Here is a 19,542-nt window from a genome sequence, read left to right as displayed (position 1 = left end):
AGATACACATAGGGGCTTATTTTCACAAAGGTATACTGTACTTCAGTCTCTTTGTTATGAGATTTCCTGAATTTAAGTGTACAAAGTATATATGGAGAATCCATATAAAAGTAAAAAAGACATGGTGAATAACTCAACTAACACATGGGGCTTACTAAAGAATTTTCATGCAATTATTTTGATATCTGAATCAGCACAGTCAAAACAAAATGTCAAACTCTATTTAATACTACAATACATGTATTGGAATGTCAATCTAAATTACAATGCAAAACACTGTTCATTGATGCAACAAAAACTTGAAATGAAAATGTATTAACATGCTGAATATTTAAAGGCCAAAGTCTTCAAACACACAACATCAAAGCAGTTATGTGATAAATTCACCTTACTGACATTCATGAAGCACACACACATAACAGTGGGAGACTGAACTAAACTAGACTAAACTACCTGGTATTTATACAGTGCGACAAGTGTTAAGACCATATAGATTCACTATGGTGGCTTGTTAGTGCCATTGGGTGATTTTCAATTTCCAATGTTTACTCACTGGTTGAATTTCAAAATAAAAAAATATGCATTTTCTGACATCAAACATTAGCATCTACATCATAAAATATGTACTAGTAGACATAAAAACGTAAACTGCTCACACACAAAAAAAGTTAAAACCCCTTTTTGATGAGGCGGAAAAAAAATAATTGTGTGTTTCCAATAACATGGCCTCAGAAAATAAGGTAAGAAGGTTGGAATTATCTTTCTAATTGTTTTTAAATATTGCTACAACCCAAAAACCAAGGAAATGTTGGTCAGAACCCCCCCCCCCCCCCTTACAGTTTGAAGAAATATGTACAGACATCTCTTGGAAAAGATAACAGACATACATGAAGGTCAAGAAGACAAAGAGTTTTTTTTTTTTTCAATGTTTAAAAAAATGTTTACAGTTGACAGCTTAAAGCAGGGTCAGTTGAGTTATTAAAAACACACAATTTTTTTTTTATTTTGCCTAAAAGTTAAATTCAATGGCATAGTAAACTTGTCATATCATTAATGTCGCTTCACTCTCTTGATGTAACTGTGTTGGCACCAACAATTCCTTGTAATGTCAAAGGTCAGGTTCAGAATACATCATTCCCTGTGAATAGTCAGCAAATAGTTCTTATTGATATGTAATTTTGAAGTAAATACCTTAAAGTCTCAAATTAATGTTTAAAGCTTTGGTTTCTCTAATCTTGTGACCTTTGACATTCAATGGAATAATGGCAAAATATTGCCTTGCAACGAAATAGATTTCTGCTTAGAAAATTATTGTTTGATTTATAAAATAAAGCAAATATTAAAAGCAGAGTACACATAAAACAAAATTTACATTTATCCTTTGAAGTGATTAAAAAATTTATAACCCCATACCCTCATTTTCTATCATGCATGTCATTTCAAAATGTATAGAAAGTTTGGCACAGAAAACATTGGAAGACAATTTAGAACTACATCTGTACATCTTATTTCTATGACTTGTGTGATTATTCATTTTAACAGCAATGAATGTTTAGTTCACCAGTACTACATGCTAAATTCATCACAAGTATCTGTTTACTCTACCAGTAACACTACCAGCACCTCTTTCTGTTACATTTGGAAGCAAAAAAAGGTATTCATATCATAGACAGGTGCCCTTTTCCCTCCAAAAGTGGCAAGACAGTCATCATAATTTCAATGACTACAATCAGTTTTTTTTATTAGGTTTCGAATATTTAAATTACCCTCACATAAAACTAGGATGGTAATAATTTTGAAAACTTTCTGTTAAAAATCAAAATCTTGTGAGTGTATACTTTGATATTATGTACCACATGTTTGTTTGTTTTTCCCAACCTAAAGGGACCTTGACATTATGTGTCCAAGATGGGTAGTGTCAAAACCATTCACCTACATGAATAAACATATTAATCAAGAAAAATAATTATACACACAAGTGTAATTTATGAAAAACTTGAAAAATAATAGTTATTTTGAATGGTTTTGCTCATATTTCAAGCGATGCTACCAAATGATGAAGTGTCTTCCTGACAAAACAAACAAGGAGTTACTCTCATATTTTCTGTTCAAATATGTACAACTTGGTGTGCATGTAGAATAATGAAAGTATATTACAGTATTTTATATACTATGTGAACCAGGTTGATGTGATAAAAAAAAATACTCCATTTGCAGACACTTTCTATCATTTTTTTTTAAAGTTGGACCCATGAAAAGAGAACAATGTGTAATCATTACATAAACTTCACTAAAACAATACTGTAATAATTCACAGTAAGTTCAAATCTGTATAGTACACAATACAACAAAGTTAGTAAACAGAAGGACCCATTGCTATTTTTTCATATATAAAAACTAAGCTGTACAAGAAATAGCAACAACTATAACAATGGAATTTATCATTGAAGACAACAAATGACATTTTAATTTTGATCAGAAAGTTTTCTCCTCGGAGCATACAAACTTACAACATGACAACCTGGATGTAAATTTTAGCTATGATACTTATCCTATCGATGGCAACTCTTTCTATGAATACTAATGTCCATAAAAGGTCAGAAAAAACAAACACTATCCTTACTGACATATTGCTGACAAATGTCCCTCAATGTTTGTTACACTGTAGATCATTCATATACTTTAAATATTTATGATCTCAGCCCCCCACCCCTCCACCCACCCACCACTATGAAGTTTTCACTAAGATATCTGTTCTAATCCTCTTTTTTATCAGGTTCATCTTCTTTTTGTTCCTCTGTATTTTCCTCATCCTCCTCTTTTTCTTCTACATCCTGTTCTTCCTCCTTTTTATGTTCAGTGTTAGTTTTTCTGTGCCTGAGACCAACATCACTTATGCTACTGTCAATGTCTTCAGTATTTTCACTAGTTTCCTCATTATCAGCATCACTATTTGATCTACTATCACTGGACTGTGATCTCTGGTCCTTTGGAGGAATTCGTTGTTGTGCACATTTTGGTGGTCTAGCAGGACATAGATAGTCTGTTAGGAATACCAATGCCTGCAATGATATATAACAAGAAATGTGTTTACACTCCTTATCTGTTTGCATTTATGAAAATCCAGACGCTGGATGTCTTCAGTATGATATCTAATGATTATATGTATGTGATTGGAAGGGAGTATAATTTGTATACAGTTTAACGGACAATTACACATGGCTCCATACAAAAGGATCTCATGAATAACAGAGTAACATTGCTGAAACAACTGACATCATCGTCTCTGAAATCACCCTCAGCCAAATAAACATTTTCTATTACCAAAGTAAACTAAATAAGGCCTAATAAAAAAAAATTGTGCGGTTCCGATTACAATTAATTTTAGAATAGGTGGGGTAGGTAGATTTTTAAAAATATTTTATTGAGTGTCTATTACCACTGTATTACACAGTTAGTAATTTACCACTACTTGGTAGCAGCTGTATTACATAGCTAGTAGTAAGTAACTTACCACACCAAGTAGAAGTCCCATTAGAATGGTAGCAGCTGCAAACAATGCATAAGAACCATAGACTGGTACATTGTAGTCCTCTGTTAACGTAGTGTGTATATTCTGAAACACGAGAAGAAACTTTGTTGTAAATGAACATATTAATCAATTGTCAATCAATGACAAACATTTTTTGTATTACTTATATATGCATTATTCCTATATTCAACCTGTCTGTCTGTCTGTCTGTCTGTCTGTCTGTCTTTCTATGTATCTACCTAACCTGTCTATATATATATATATGTCTGTCTGTCTGTCTGTCTGTCTGTCTGTCAACCAAGATCATAGCTGGGAAGACTGGGCCTCTATTATATTCTTTGTGGTGTTTTTTCCCCAAGTCAGCCTTATGCATGATTATACAAATAATACCTTTTTTTGTTAATGTTATTTCAGAGAAGTAAAATTCTGGAATTATACACACACATGTACATAGAGAAATAGAAATAATGATTTGACAAGCAGCAGAGATTCAGACTACTTACCCTAACTACCATTGATACTTTAAACAACCAACTCAGAAGGCCCATTCTGAAAAATATAAAAATAGTGTTCAAAATTCAAATAATTCTCATCACTCCTAAACAAATCGATATGATTTGACTGTACAATTACAAGCCAAATCTTGATAGGAAAGGTACAAAATAGTACAAGGTACTATTTTAAACATTTTATTTATAGACTGTACAGCTGTCAACATTGTCACATACATTAAGTTGGTTACAATACTCCCTTTCCTGACAGTTCTAATTCAGATATCTTCAGTTTCCCTCATTTTGTCATTACAGAATCACAGTAAATGTTCCTATCGGTTTCATCATAAAACTTACACAGTGTATCTATCACTATTATGTTCTTCACAACAAAGGTAAATTCCTCTTTGCTCACATAATCTGTTTGTCTTTCATAATAATCACTATTATATCTGTTAAAATATTGAAACATTTATACATTGCATCAAGGACAAACAGAAATCAATACTGGATAAAAAAGTGTACAAATTAGAATTTTAACATAAATCAAATGTCGTCACGTCAGTGCAGTAAGGTCATATCTTCCTATACAATTGCATAGCAGATACAACCTTACCGCACTGACACGATGATACGTTGCCATATGTTTAATATCCCATTGTAAACTTCAATGAAACTGGTTTTTAATAATTATTTTCAAAAAAATGAAAGTATAACTTACGCTAAAGAATTAGGTGCTCTCCATGATGAGACTGGCTCTATCTCTATGTGTTTTCTCTCCTCAACGAATGTCATCAAGTCATCTTTACTTCTTGGACCCATATATCTCCTGAACTCTCCATTGATTACACTGTAGATGAAAAAACATAAAAATGCTGGATTTTGTGGTGGAAAAGTTTTGTACCTGTGGTGATATAAACATTAGAATAGCTTGAATTTGATGAACCTTAATAATGAAATAGTGAAATGACTATGTTTCCCTAAAAATTGTGTTAACATGTACATCATACACAGGGCATGCCTTTTGAGGCGAGCGATCGCTCCGCTCGCCTACCGCTCGCGCAAATTAAAATCCACGAGAGCGATTTTCCACTCGCGTGGGCCCCAACCACCCTGTACAACAGCCTGATGTTATTTTATATCATTTTTCAATATGTGGTTACCATAAAAATCAACGTTTATTCGGTAAAATTACGTGGTTGGAGCGTGGAAAACTTCCGTGTTCATAATCGTCGATCTCCAGCTGAAGTCAGCGCTGTCATTCATGACCTATTTATGTATCTGAAATTTGCATTGTACTACCCTTATATGGGAAAAATAGTGACGTATTCGAAGCGGGACATGCATGATGTCATGGCATATCATGAATATTGATCAGCTCAGTATGCAGGGAGATTTGAACTTTCGCACCACTGCAAATTGCGCAATTACGATTGATACGATGACTGTTTGGAGTTCTCGTTTTCAGCAATCCATGGATCGATGAGTTGAGTTTTAAATTCCGATCGGCCTAGTTTTGTTAGAACGTGGTTTTGGAGACCATCCTACGTGAATGTCTCCTCCGGAACATGAACAACAACTGCGATTTATAGTCGCTACACAAAGTACATGCCCAGAGTTCCGACAATAGCTTGGCGATGTTTTGGAGGGCATTGAAAGAATGACAATAACATATTACAAGATCGACTATTTTACAAAATAAAAATAAAAATAATTTGTCGATATTTTTCCCATCTTATCTTATTATTCTCGTGCAGTTTTCAGAGAAATTCCCGGGTCATAATCTCCAACACGCAGTTTCATTGTTTTTGTCGGATGATCTATTCAACTGCCGACCACGTCTGTTTTACCTCCATGACTTTATCGACTGCTGTAACATATAAAATATTTGCTCGAATTTTCGCCTTGTTGTGATTTCTAAAACAAAGTAGGTCTGCTGCTCAGACGTGAACGGATCTCGCTACTTTAGTCGGCGACACCGGTCGTCCGTGTGCAGGTACTAGGTGGGGTTACGTGTTTTATTGTCTCGGATCAAGTGAACGGTTACAAATTAGTCAAATTACTGAGCAAGCAATTTAACGTCAACGTCAAAGCTCAACATCAGGAGGCATTTGTCATCTGGGGCACGTTAGTTTTTGTCAATTCATTATAGTTTTGAACAATCTCAAGTTTGAATTAGCTGCATTTTAAGCGAAATAGAAGTGGTGGTTTCTTCAATGCCCTCCAAAACATGTACTTTGTAGCGACTATAAATTGTTCTGGAGGAGATATTCAGGTAGGATGTTTTTATAAAAACGTTCTAAGAAAACAAGACCAGTTAGAATTTGAAATTAAAAACCTAGTTTTCTATTGTACTACTTATCACAACAAAAAACTGAATATTTTATCAAGATTTTGATGTGCACAGACTTAACAAAATTGTTGCAATAATAATTGTACAAATAACCAAACGAACTGTTACTTACAAATATATTTTTGCATACATTTTTTTAATGTTTTTTTTTATTATTTTATTTATTCGGAGCCAACTGGCCAAAAATACAAATAGAAATGAAAATGAAATTTTTTTTCTTCACTCGCCTGACTATTTTCAGGAGATGTATTAAATCACTCGCCTACCACTCGCCTGGATGGTTTCAGGAGAGTGATTTTTAGCTCTCCTGCTATTTTCAAAAGACATGCCCTGCATGTATCAAACATGTGTACACTTGTCCCACTGGTACTTTGGTAAAATATGTATGCTTGCAGATCTATTAAAATCCTTTCAAGAATCAAACTTTCTGAGTCAAATTGAGAAATACTATAATACTATAGAAATACCATCTTGGGCATCTTGACATTGGTTTATGCAAGCAGGTCTTCTTACAGTTTTCAATGGTAACATTGCATATTAGGACCAAAATCAGAGCCTTCAGAGCATAATTAGAACACAAAAGATGAGCACTTTGACTTACTGATAGATAGAGGGAAGTGAAGTTACCATGAATCGGCCACTCAGACCAGGTTCTGTTGTTACATCTACTTCACCCACACTGATATCAAGGTCATCTCCCCAGTCAGCAAACTTGTCCCAAGCTGGCTCTAAACTTTTACAGGCTGGACACCATGGTGCATAGCTGGTTGAAAAAATTGCAAATATCAAAACAATTAGTAAAGTGTCAAATGCAGGACAGACACCATGTATTCTAGTGCTACCCATGGCATCAACGGGGTGGGGTGGAAGAAATGATTCATTACCATGGATAACACTAGACTAGGGACCAGTATGCATTTTTGGCAGAAAAAATGAAATGTATAAAAGTTCCTAAGTTGTCAAATGCAGACAACGTTCAAACTTGTCCTTATGCCTCATGAGTCATAAATTGTCTGATAAGGTTGTTGAACTTGTCCAAGTGGTGTCCTTCATAGACAGTGATAAGTTGATAACTAGGTGGAATATTACCATGTGACTGACTGTACAAAAGCTGACTATGTTCAACAATGTCTAGACTTGTTTTAAAAGCTATCAGCCAATCATTCTTGACTATTGGCGAAAATTGCGATTAATGGTTGTTCCTTGTAGACAACTGGGCATCCAAAAAGAAGACGAGGGAGGACTCAGGACTACTTACAAATTAATTGAATGGCCTCAGATTGAATATACAGTACAATGCAGAATTATGCTGTTTCTAAACTTCCCATGATTTTTTTTTTAAATCAGGTGATGCTTTACTTTCTTACATTACTAGTCCTTAGTCAATGATAAACGATAAACAATAAGAAAAACAATGCATAAGTTTCCAGTGGTGGGATGCTTACTGAACCCACAGACTCACACTGTGTGGTACAATACACAACATAGGGTCATTTAATAATGTACTAATTTTTTATATTTACACTTGTTGTCCACACAATTTGGCACAACTAAAAATGTTAACTGATTTAACTGAATATTATAACATGCCTTGACATCAATAGTTGTATTCAATCTGAACCCTGGCCCACAACATCATGTAGTTGAACTTATAAAAAATACCCACTACATCTGACTAAAAGATTCTACTCTAGTGAGCTGACTTTCTGTTAAACAATATTCTATGTATTTTCTGTTCTTTAAATAACTTCACATATTGCTTTACTGAAATAAAACTCTAATCAAATAAATAAAATATGACCTTTTAATACTTCTGGAATATCAAATAAATTATTGTATTGACTAATCGATAATGAAATATTTAATTGAAATATATAGCTAAGTGACTTTTTATTTTTTGTACTTTCAATAAAATCACACACTGAATACAATTCAGACATGCCATGGCAATATAGAGCATTTCCATAGTTACATGCCTTGATGGTGTAAGTTCGATGGACCATATGGTTGATGATTTGATCAACTGCCTTTCTGTTTATTTCTAAATGTTAATTTGAAGGCATGCTCCAAAACACAATTACACATAATTTGAGAGAGAGAGAGAGAGAGAGAGAGAGAGAGAGAGAGAGAGAGAGAGAGAGAGAGAGAGAGAGAGAGAGAGAGAGAGAGAGAGAGAGAGGGGGGGGGGGGGGAGACAGACAGACAGACAGACAGACAGACAGACAGAGACAGAGACAGAGACAGAGACAGAGACAGAGACAGAGACACACACACACACAAAATGTTTATCTTGGAGCCTAAAAACTTATGATTAATCATGAGTATCAGTAGTAACGGTAAACCATTTATGCTTCTTGCAATGAAGGAAAATATACAATTAGCATTACACTGACGTATGGAAAACTACAGTACTTAGCTACCTGCAAAATTTGGATGCAGATAGATAGGCTATGAGCTGTCCTTATCAATTGTTCTTTTCAAATATTGCAGAAAACACATCTGCTGGTATGGCAATTGTAAAGTTGCAGACAGTATGGACTATCCATATAATTTGTATATTAACCCTAATAATATTAGTTATTATTACAATTGTTCAAAAATAAAAACAATACCAATCCATATGAATGCATGAACCACTGGATCTCATCAGTAACATAATACAGTATGGAAGCTGTATGGACTATACTATATGCTTATCCAACTGTAATGTTTATCATTACTCGTATATAAGAGTCTACTTATTGCAGCCATATGGTTCAACATCATAAAATATATGTACCATACCGTTATTGCACAGTTGCACACAAACACATGTATGTAACTAAGTTAGGTACCACCCATCATGCAGAAGGGGTGTTTTTAGGAAACTTCAATACTCTAAATGAACAATGACAAAAATAAAGTTCACGTGTTTTAACATGGGCTTGGTATGTCTTGGCATACAGTCGGTATTTGATAACAATCTCAGAAGTAATTAACTTTCAAATTGTAGTTATATGGGTTTATAATTGAATGGTAGTTCACAAGTTGGATATAGTGACTGTGGCCTGTAGGCTAGAATTGTAGTTTTATTCACCACTTGGCTCAATAAGTTTTGCTAAAAATGCATTCCTATCAAGTTTTTTGACGAAATATGATTTAAAAAAATACACCACTCGTTATCTTTATGCCAGGCTCTTGATACGTTGAAGGACAGGAAACAGGAAGTGAACGGTTTCATTTCATTCATCTGAATCATTACGGAGATGCAAAATATATTGAATGAAAACACTCACAATTTCACCATCCATTCACCCTGGAGGATGTCTGTCCAGTTTTCTTCAGTTAGTTCAACAGATCTCCGTTTAGCTGCAGCGTCTGCCTTCGGGAAAGACGTAAATAGCAGTACACAGACTGCAACACGCACACTTGTCTGTAACATAGGCGCCATTTTGCTACGTGGAGTTCGTTGGTTTGCCTACATACGGACACTGAGGGCGCCCTCTCCAAGAATTTCAAAAATTGACCGGGCATTTTCAAGCATAGGCGCCATTTTCATGGTTCCAGCAGAGGGGAATATATACCTATAGCTTCTAGTATGACTGACAGTGAAATGAGCGGTCGCGCTGAACCCTGTAAGTCTGGAGACTCACAGAAGTCCGATGTGAACATTGATACGATTTGTTGTGATTTCAGTGAATACGAAGCCCAGTGTTTTGGATTTACTCCACAAAGCTTCGTCAATGGAATCTACAATGCTTTGATAGAATATCTCCACGACGGGTTGATTACTGCAGAGAAATTCCTTATTCAGGAGTTTCGAGTTGACAGAGAAGATTCTAAGATTTCAGAAGAACATGTACGTAAGGGAACACAAAAGATCTACTCGCGCCTGAAAAATGACATTGGGAAAGCAGTTGATAAATTGGAAGGGTATCTGCTAAGCAATGTGTTGCATGTGCCCAGTCATGTGTTGTTGCCCGAGGACAAGATACATCAAGATCAAACATTCACAGAGGATGACGTCGAGAAAGTGGATAAAGAACTAGAAGACTTGAGACTTAAGATACAGAATGTGAAATATATGAATGCATGGATGCTTCAAAGTATGCAGGATATAGAGAAAGTGCAGAGTAAACTAGACTCACTGAATGCAATGCTGGATGAGATTGAAAAAGTACACAAGGAGGCCGGAGTGTCAGATTTAAAAGAAGCATTGGTGTTTAATATTAGCAGGATGAAACAGCTACAAGACAATGTACAGACTGTTATGTCACATAGGCTGTGCCATGATGAAGAAAATGAACAAAGAATGGCAATGTCAAAGAAAGTAAAATTAAGAAAACAGTAAATGTTTCGTTGACAGAGCTGTTATAACTTGAACCTCAGACCACTAACTAGATTTTTAGTGGTCTGAGCTTGAACAAAATTAAATACTGCTCTCAGAGAAGATGCTATGAATATGTATATATTTTAAACCCATTTTGAATTTTTAATAAGCAGCATATGAGGTAGACGATAAAAATACATCATTGCGGTCTCCTTATCTATTCCCCTTGTTTGTGGAAAGGGATGAGAAGTGTCCACAACAGCTAATCATTCAGTCTACATGTCATCTCCGATTTATTCAATGTATCAGTAGGCAAACGAATAAAGTAACAAGTTTATTTCTTGAATTCCTCGAGAAGACCCTTTTAATAGTCTACATAGAGATCTTTCATATATTTTTGTATAAGTAATAATATCAATAGTGGATGAAAATGTCATACAGCATGCACTGCCAGTCTTGTAAGAAACTGATGGGAAGAATACCACTGTAGGGAATGTTGAAGAACTCATGTCGACCAAAAATGACAACAAACTGTCAGTGCAACTTACATCTGTAGTCAATAATGGTTTCAATATTGTGTTTCTTGCTAGTCCCTAATGTTGCCTTATAATAGTGACTGTTACATGTAACATCTTTTTGTTTTCTTTTTTCTTTATTTGCTGTGGACAAGTTTAAAGACTTTATTGGATTACAGAAATGCTAACTAGTATTGTGTCATTCTATAAACTTAGAACTGATTTCATACTTACAGTACACAGTTATTATAATGAAATATATCCAACCAATTTATTGAATGTCATTCCATCATCAGTGATATATTTATGATTTTTGATATTCTACTACTGTATATTGTAATGTTTGCAAATATTGGACATTTTTCATTGTCAACTTTTTTGCTTTCATTGCCATATTTTTAAACTTGATTTAAATTATCTGGGTCCACTGATATTGATTGGTTTGTTAACGAAACACTGCCACCCAGTACCCTCTAATAATAACAAAATTTTGTTGTTGTTAGTCAAAATGATAAAAACTGGCATTTCTTGTGAGTCACCACATAGTAAGAGATAGGGGAACACCAAATTTTGGTGTCACTAGAAGTTGTGTGCGTCAGTGGTGCATCAAATTGGCTTAGCGGGCACATTGCTGCCACCACAAGTCATTCCATGTTGGTAATTTAATTATTAGTAATAGATAAGTTTGCTGATAAATAATAAGTGATCACAGTGAGACTGAAAACAAGTTACACAGAAAGACTAAAAGACAAATAAATTCATTTTATTTTGCACTGATGGTGTCTGATGTCATTGACTGCATAGCCCATGACTTGACTATCTGACATAACATACAGGCTTTTCATTGATTGTCATGCCAAACAGCCAAGTCTCTGGCCTATTGACTTGCTGTATGTAAATGATGTGGACAATAACTATAGTTGTGTGGTAAAAGCTTTGTCCTCATTCTTACTGTTCAGGCAGGATATTTGTTGGTTCATTGACTGGGGAGTTGTTTTTGTACAACATTCACAAGCAGGAAAAAATTAAGGACAGTTTTCATATGGGTTTCAAAAGATCCAAGAGACTTGCCCTGATTAGAATAAGTTTTATTTTGTACAGTTTTATTTTGTCTTTTATTAAGTTGATGTCCTTTTCCACATCCACTATTTCTCGTGAGACTTCACAATTTTTGCAATTTTATTTTCATTTTTTAATACGTAAAAAAAGTTTAGGGTCGGCAGTGAAAAGCTAGGTGGGGTCAGGTAACCAGAACCAACAATTATTTTTTTAGGACTAATTTTGAAATCTAGGCACACATACGGTATGCTAGATTTCCCCCTCTGTCATGAGCTAGTTTTCCTGAAACAGTTATTCCAAACAAAACGAGGATCCAATATCTGGTATTTTGTCTTGGCAACAGATAATGGAAATGGATATCTGGTAAAAACATACTTTGTGGAGAAACCACAGTCCTTCAGTAGAAAGACGGGGAGGAAGGGGGCTTAGTACTATGTAGATTTCACCTTCTGTACTCCCCACCCATAAAATAAATAACAATATCCATCAACCTTTGCTGGAAGACTGGTATTTTTATTGAGTTCTTTTGTTAGGACAGAAAGAGGACCACAGAAATCTGTGGTACATATAACATACCTTTCAAAAATGTGGAGGTAACGATTCTCTATTTGTATTACATATTTTCTAAATTTCTACAAACAGAAATAAAATATATTATGTCTTTGATTAATTGTGTATATTTCAGTGTCCTTGGTCCTGTAAAAATTCAAGTAAATGCCATAAAAGTTGCATCATGTGCATGCTACAGTATTAAATATAAATCGATCTTTGATTTTCTAATATCACTAAAATAAATACATATTATGGGAGCTAAAACCTCTGCAATTTAACTTGTCTACTCTAAGTATTTTATCTTCAGATTAATTCTAAAATTATAATCATTCTCCTTTGGATGCTAATGTTTATCTTTTGTGTCTGTGTATCTTTCCCTTTGGATGGTCAAGTTCTACTATCTGTGCATGAATCATTCCCCTTTGGATGGTCATATCATTTTGTGTGAGTGTATGTGAGTGTATCATTCTATGGATGGTCATGTGATATCGCCTGTGTGTGTGTGTGTGTTTAATTTTTTTGCTCAAATTTATCATTTTTCCCTCAAGAAACACTTCAAACTTCAGCAGCATGCTTAAAATTACACTACTTGTCCAGTCTTGGGAATAAGTAGTCGATTCGACGGATTGTATATTTTTTCAGAATGGTGACAAATGTTCTTCTCAAGGTTTACTTATGAATTGTCCACTTTTTTCATCTCTTGTCACAAGACTCCAAGGGAAGATTTTTCCATTCATAGCAATAAAGACATTGTGAGCTGTAATGCACTGTAAGGCACCAAGGGCTGCACCAACGTTGAATTCAGCATCTGAGTTCTTAAAAGTTTCAGGCAGGAATGAGCCAGTCAACATAATAGTCTTCTGTAGTTTTTTCATTGCCAAGAATTCTGCAGTTTCAATAATTGTGTCTGTCCCATGTGTGATCAGTATTTTCTCTTGTGATGCCAGTGTACATGTTCTTCCCAGTAGTTCTCTGCAATGAATCAACAATATAAGTGCCTATTTTAGCTTTGTTTAAAAATGTCAACCAACTTATCAGCAAACTGTGTATAAATAGCATTAACCATGATGCTCACTTTGTCACTGAATTTTGAAATGCCATGTATATCATCAATTTTAACCTACTGACAACAAGGAAGTTTTGGTCTGCTACATGTCAATTACAGTCTATAAAACTGTTCTTTGTTGATTTTTTGATAACAATGTACTTGATTGATATTTAATAACCAAAAGTATAGACTAAATAATGTATGTGTACAACCCATAACACCAAAGTAAAGCATTTTCTGTATGTACCACAATCGTTTATAGCATCAATACCAAGTGTAAAAGTATACTGTTTTATTTGCTAATTGACCACATTACAAAGGCCACATGCTAGGCTTATAAATAAACCAATTGAAACAATGTACTTTTACACTTGATATGAATGCTATAAATGAATGTACCGGTAGCACATAGAGAAAGTGCTTTACTACAGTGTTACCAGTTGTATCATACTTTTCATTCATTTACATCAGACACAGACAAGTAGTTCATTAGAGCAAATTGCCAAAAGAAATTGCATATTTACAAATTCATAGCTCAATACGAGACTGGCCCCATCGCAATCATCATATGGTAATCATTCAACCAGTATCTCCTTTCATAGGTGAAACATATCCTGAGGTCAACCTCAGTGTATTGTTTACTATTGAAATATCAGTAAAAAAATGTGTTTGTAAAATATGTTACTTTGTATTCAAGTGATAATTCGTTGTGTTTAATCAAATGGTCCATTCCCTTTGTTGTCCCTTTGTGAAGCATGCTTTTATCCCAACTTTTCATGTGATGTCTAAAAATAAACCTTTATCAGTTTAATATTTTCAGCTGATTTGTGTCTGTGGTAGATTCACCACAATGTACTCTAGTTTGCTGTCACAGAAATATTAAATTTAGGCTATTTTAATCATGGTTAAGAATTTTTCTGAACAAAATTTTCTGTGTGGATATTTCTATTTTGCAACCCAATCCACACCTTCCTTTCAGATGACACTGAATGGTGGAAGTCATCATTTATCTACACAGATTGGGTTTTACTTCCCTCAAATTTGCTGTATTGACAATAGAATGGAGATATACCTACCTGTCACACTTTGATATATCCTGGCTATCTTTACGAAATGCTGTACCATACTCTACAGGCAGTGTAACACTATGTCTTTGTAAAATGGACTTGGCAGCAGAATCACCAATCTCAAATGCATACCCACCATGTCGTTTTGGGTAGTCTTTATCAATAGTACCTGAAATTGATAGATATATGATAGAACTGGCCAGGTGAGAGTCACATGACAGTCAGGTGTGTTTAAAAACAAATGGGTTTCACTATTTAATATAAAGATGAATTAACAAGTGCAGTGGAACATTATTCACAGTCAATGAAATCTTCCTAACATGATAGTTTGCAGATCTAACTATTTAATAATTAATGTAACAATTGCAGTGTACATCATACTAATTACATTTCATCTAATTCTTAATATATACATTAATTTATGATATGATCTTTAATCTGACACACATTGATTAATTGGATAACTAGTACATTATAAAGCTTGGTATGGGTCTTATACAAATTCAAACTGATGTAATGTTGGTAACGTTAAATTTTAAAACATACATGTACAATTAAAGACCAAGTAACAATTTGAAAAACTATTTCCTTTATTTTTACCATTAGAAAACAAAGTTAAAAAAATTGGACCCTAATGAATGAGTTTCTGATGTTACTACATGGTGACAAGTGAGCAGTGTTGAAATATTACCATACATAATTTGCAACTTTACATGTTATTTCATAGACCCACACTTTCGTGTTGGGGCTATGGTTATATGTACAAATGTATATATAAAAAGTGCAAGAAAGATTAATCTCTTAATTAATGGTATACTGGAAAAAGTAATTGCTGTAAAACTAATTAACCATCGTGATGTATGTGTTGAATATTTACAAGAATTGATGACTGAGTGACTCCATATGTATGTACAAATGTATGTCCTTTTTTAAAAAAAAAACAAGATTAAGTTCTTTACACCATAGATGAACAACTTATTTTTTTAAAAATATTTTTTAACAATCATAGGGGCTTTATAATTTGTCTGCATTGGAGTTCTACCTATGAAAATATTTATTTTCATTCCATTTAAATGCTTGATTTATCATCAACTCATCTATTTATTCATTCATTATTTGCCTTTATCTCTCATTCACTAAATAAAACTTGTCAATACAATATCATATATATGGAAAATATAGAATTGTTTACACATTAATAGATAATACAGCAATATCTGTTTTACATATCTTCTTATTTTCCGCTTTGATATTTCTGTGGCGATAATGTGTTGAGAACTGTGATATCTAGCTGATATCGAGTCAACGAGGGGCATATGTGACCAAAACCATCTTATATAATATTAGCATAATTAAATAGTTTATTAATAGTGTCGGTAAAAGACTCATCAGGCAGTAAGGAACATCTGTTATACTTTTTGTATTACCATTGCGGAACAATAAAATGGCACACTCCCTACAAAGAAAAACAAATACCTCCTGTTTGGATCACAAATATGGACATGTCGGTGTAGAAGGAAGATAGATAGATGGGGAAACCACAATCGCCACGCCAGCAACAAGTCAAATTCGTCTGCCAAATTTCCCAGAATACATTGCGCGTATTACGCGTCTGTTTGGCGACGCCTTTGCGGATCCTAAAGTTTTCACTCAAGGAAGATCGTAAATCCTCAGAGATCTGAGGAGATCACATTGTCAGGTATGATTTAAGTTGATTTATCTCATGAAATTGTCCGCAACGTTTCTCATGTATAAGGGTATCGTTTGTGATTGATAAAAAAATAAACACGACAGTTTTCAGCCAGGGATTTAAAAATGGCGTCCCCGGAAGTAAACAAATGTTTTTTGATGGGTGTATGTTTTGAGATTTAATTTGTTGTATTGTATATATGTCACTAACTAGCTTTCTATTTAATTTGTTTCTTTTACAGTCGTAAATTTCCCATAAATATCTATGATTAATGTGACATAGAGATCCTGAAGAGAGTGTTTCGTCACAAATCGAACATTGATGGTGTAGTTCACGACGGCTTACAAACACAGCAATCGCAAATATGGAGACCCAATCTATCGAGAGAAAAAATGACTACAACGGTAATGAAGAGGTCCCGACCACAGAAACCAACACTGACATAATACAAATCCTTCCAGTCGAAATGTGCTTCAACATTGTTACAAAGATGGACATTTCGACAATATGTCAGTTGTCACAAACTTCAAAAAACTGGAATGATACGATTGAACACACTGATTGGTTGTGGAAGTATTTATGTTTAAATCACCTCGAAGATAACACATATGTAGAAGATGATCGAGCACAGGGTTTTACTTGGAGGGTAAGTGATATTTTATTTAATTATGTATAGTTCTGGTTGCAGGGTAAGGTTTCTTCTGTACATTATAAACATCAGCATTGTTGTGATGTGTCAGAAGCTGTTGTGACATGTCATAATACAGTTGAATATGAAATGATATGAATCTACTATTCTCAAAATTTTATTTTGATCATATGATATTATGAGCATACTTTCAAATCGTCTTGTGACCAGGGAACAAAATGAGTAATACTGTAAGTAAAGTACAGTACCATTGGGCATAAAAGTTTAACTTTGTTCATCAAAATTAATAAAATATGATTGGGGTATTCTTTGTGAGAGTTGGTTAACTGATATCAGTCAGGAAGAAGATTTATTCACTAGTCACTTTATTTGTATTTTAACAACCTTTTGATGTGATCATACCTTATAATCATGCCATGACTTTCTGTCTGTTTTCTAAACAGGAAACTTTCATCCGAAACTATGGTTATAATGTTATTCAACGCCATTGGTTTAATGGTGTCTTCAGCAATATCAAGTCATTCGAAGACTTGCCACAAAAATGTATGTGTCCTATGGATCTAGAAACATGGGGTCAAATACTTGAACTTGAACTGTGCAGATGAAGACAGGAGTCAAATACTTTAACTGCAGATGATGAACTGTTTCTGGGACATAGGGAAAACACATACACTATCTTTTTAAAGTGATCCACTCCAATTGTGTTTAATTAAGGAAGTTTTTCAAAGTAATATATAACATTAAAATATATTTTTGAAGTATTTTTGAAACATACAAAATAGTGTATTTACATATATACCCACTAAATGTGCAAATTAACTACACTAACAATGATATATTGTAAATTGACAGCTATCAAATTCATGATTTTATCTACATGCTGTCATATTGAATATGAACTGTGCTTATAAATTCTACAAGAGTAATTTTGCCAGTTTCATTTTTTTTTAAATTGACCAATAACATTTTTTCCTATTATTGTGCTCTTTTGTTTGTTGTTGCTGAAGTGGTATTATTATATCTAAATACTTATAGTGTAAGAAGGAAAGTATTGGTATTTCTGTCAACTTTGATTCTTTTGAAGTTTTTTCTGGTTTTAATATATATACATGAATGATTTCAATAAAGATTTTTACAATAGTAACATGTTTTTTATATTATCCTAATAGTCAATTATTTTATTATTTACCTTCTACATATTCAGCATGTATCATATTTATTCAATTATATCACATTTTTATTCATTTAAAAAAAATTGTTTTTACAATAACCTATCATATATTTCATATCCATAATGATATCTTTTAGATTTATGACTATTTTACTGTGATCTTTTCCTGCCCTGTGTGTATCAAATTATGACTTCTTGTTCACAGTTTTCAGTATTTCACCTATTGTAAGAATTAATTTGGGAAACATGCCCTGCCATACTGTAACAGAACCCCATGATGCTCAAATTCAAACACGGTACGGTGTACTTGCATGAGTGCTTGCGATGGTCTCTATTCTTATGAGATGAAGCGCAGCAAAAAAAACTGCAAGTACTTGTGTCATGGGGTGCTATTATTATTACATGTTTATCCCAAACATCAAAATTCAGCAACAGTAATTAGTATGCAATCATGTGATTTTGGAAGGAATGATTGCACACTCATTTGCATACAAGTATGCAATAATAATGTTTGGGGTATTCCATGTCCATCAGTGCAAATTATCACTGGTACATATGTAATAATAGTAATCATTACAACAATTACAGAACTTATCAGGTCATTCGGGTTTACCAAAACAGCTTAGCAATGAGGGCACTGAGGTATCTGGACAGTTATTTGACGACCCAAACAAATCTACAACTGGTAAATCTACAAAAGTCATTTCTCTTGATGCATAGACAATACACTGAAAAGTATTATAATAAGCTGTAGCTTTTGTCCACGTCATCAAAGAAATGTTCAAACACTTGCCACTGTTTGCCACTCCTTATACAAACAAGTGCTAGAAAAGGACTGTAATGTATCTTTACATGCAGTAGCAGTACTACTAGTGGTGGTGGTAGTAGTAGTAGAAGCACTGATAAGTCATGTCAAGTTTGAGATGAAGTGATGTAATAAAAAAATAACTAAAACATCATTTTTGTGTGTATTTCTCTTCTTTAATAGATTAATTTATGCACCATACACCACTCTGATAGAGCACAGATCAAAGCAAGACAATTAGATGTTATTCCACAAAATTTTTCTTAGTTCATCCAAGGAAAATATGAGTGAACTAAGGGGC

The 19,542-nt window shown here is 33.9% G+C and overlaps 4 protein-coding genes across 5 annotated transcripts; 2 read left to right on the top strand and 2 right to left on the bottom strand.

Annotated features, from left to right (window-relative positions):
- Positions 1-899: 899 nt before the first annotated feature.
- Positions 900-9,819, bottom strand: LOC144453041 (thioredoxin-related transmembrane protein 1-like). Of its 2 annotated transcripts, none has more exons than XM_078144324.1 (6): positions 9,652-9,819; positions 6,978-7,139; positions 4,745-4,873; positions 4,036-4,081; positions 3,497-3,616; positions 900-3,062 (listed from the first exon to the last, which is right to left on the bottom strand). In XM_078144324.1, exons 1-6 carry the CDS (start codon positions 9,804-9,806, stop codon positions 2,757-2,759), a joined length of 918 nt encoding a protein of 305 aa, XP_078000450.1. In that variant the 5' UTR covers positions 9,807-9,819; the 3' UTR covers positions 900-2,756. The 2 variants fall into 2 exon arrangements, with proteins under 2 accessions (XP_078000450.1, XP_078000441.1); XM_078144315.1 differs by having other exon boundaries at positions 3,515-3,616.
- Positions 9,820-9,953: 134 nt separating this feature from the next.
- On the top strand, positions 9,954-10,706 carry LOC144446497 (protein MIS12 homolog). The gene has a single exon (XM_078136273.1). The coding sequence runs from the start codon at positions 9,954-9,956 to the stop codon at positions 10,704-10,706; it is 753 nt and encodes a 250-aa protein (XP_077992399.1).
- A 2,767-nt stretch (positions 10,707-13,473) lies between these two features.
- Positions 13,474-16,430, bottom strand: LOC144446488 (glutaminase-asparaginase-like). The gene is made up of 3 exons (XM_078136261.1): positions 16,403-16,430; positions 14,936-15,095; positions 13,474-13,783 (listed from the first exon to the last, which is right to left on the bottom strand). The coding sequence occupies exons 1-3, from the start codon at positions 16,428-16,430 to the stop codon at positions 13,474-13,476; spliced, it is 498 nt and encodes a 165-aa protein (XP_077992387.1).
- A 100-nt stretch (positions 16,431-16,530) lies between these two features.
- On the top strand, positions 16,531-18,084 carry LOC144453793 (F-box only protein 48-like). Its single transcript, XM_078145155.1, has 3 exons — positions 16,531-16,625; positions 16,858-17,262; positions 17,709-18,084. Exons 2-3 carry the CDS (start codon positions 16,981-16,983, stop codon positions 17,868-17,870), a joined length of 444 nt encoding a protein of 147 aa, XP_078001281.1. The 5' UTR covers positions 16,531-16,625; positions 16,858-16,980; the 3' UTR covers positions 17,871-18,084.
- Positions 18,085-19,542: the final 1,458 nt, after the last annotated feature.

The sequence above is a fragment of the Glandiceps talaboti genome, chromosome 2 (assembly GCF_964340395.1).
Source record: "Glandiceps talaboti chromosome 2, keGlaTala1.1, whole genome shotgun sequence".
NCBI lineage: Eukaryota > Metazoa > Hemichordata > Enteropneusta > Spengelidae > Glandiceps > Glandiceps talaboti.
Note: the sequence above shows the minus strand (reverse complement) of the source record. Positions and strands in the feature narration are given on the sequence as shown.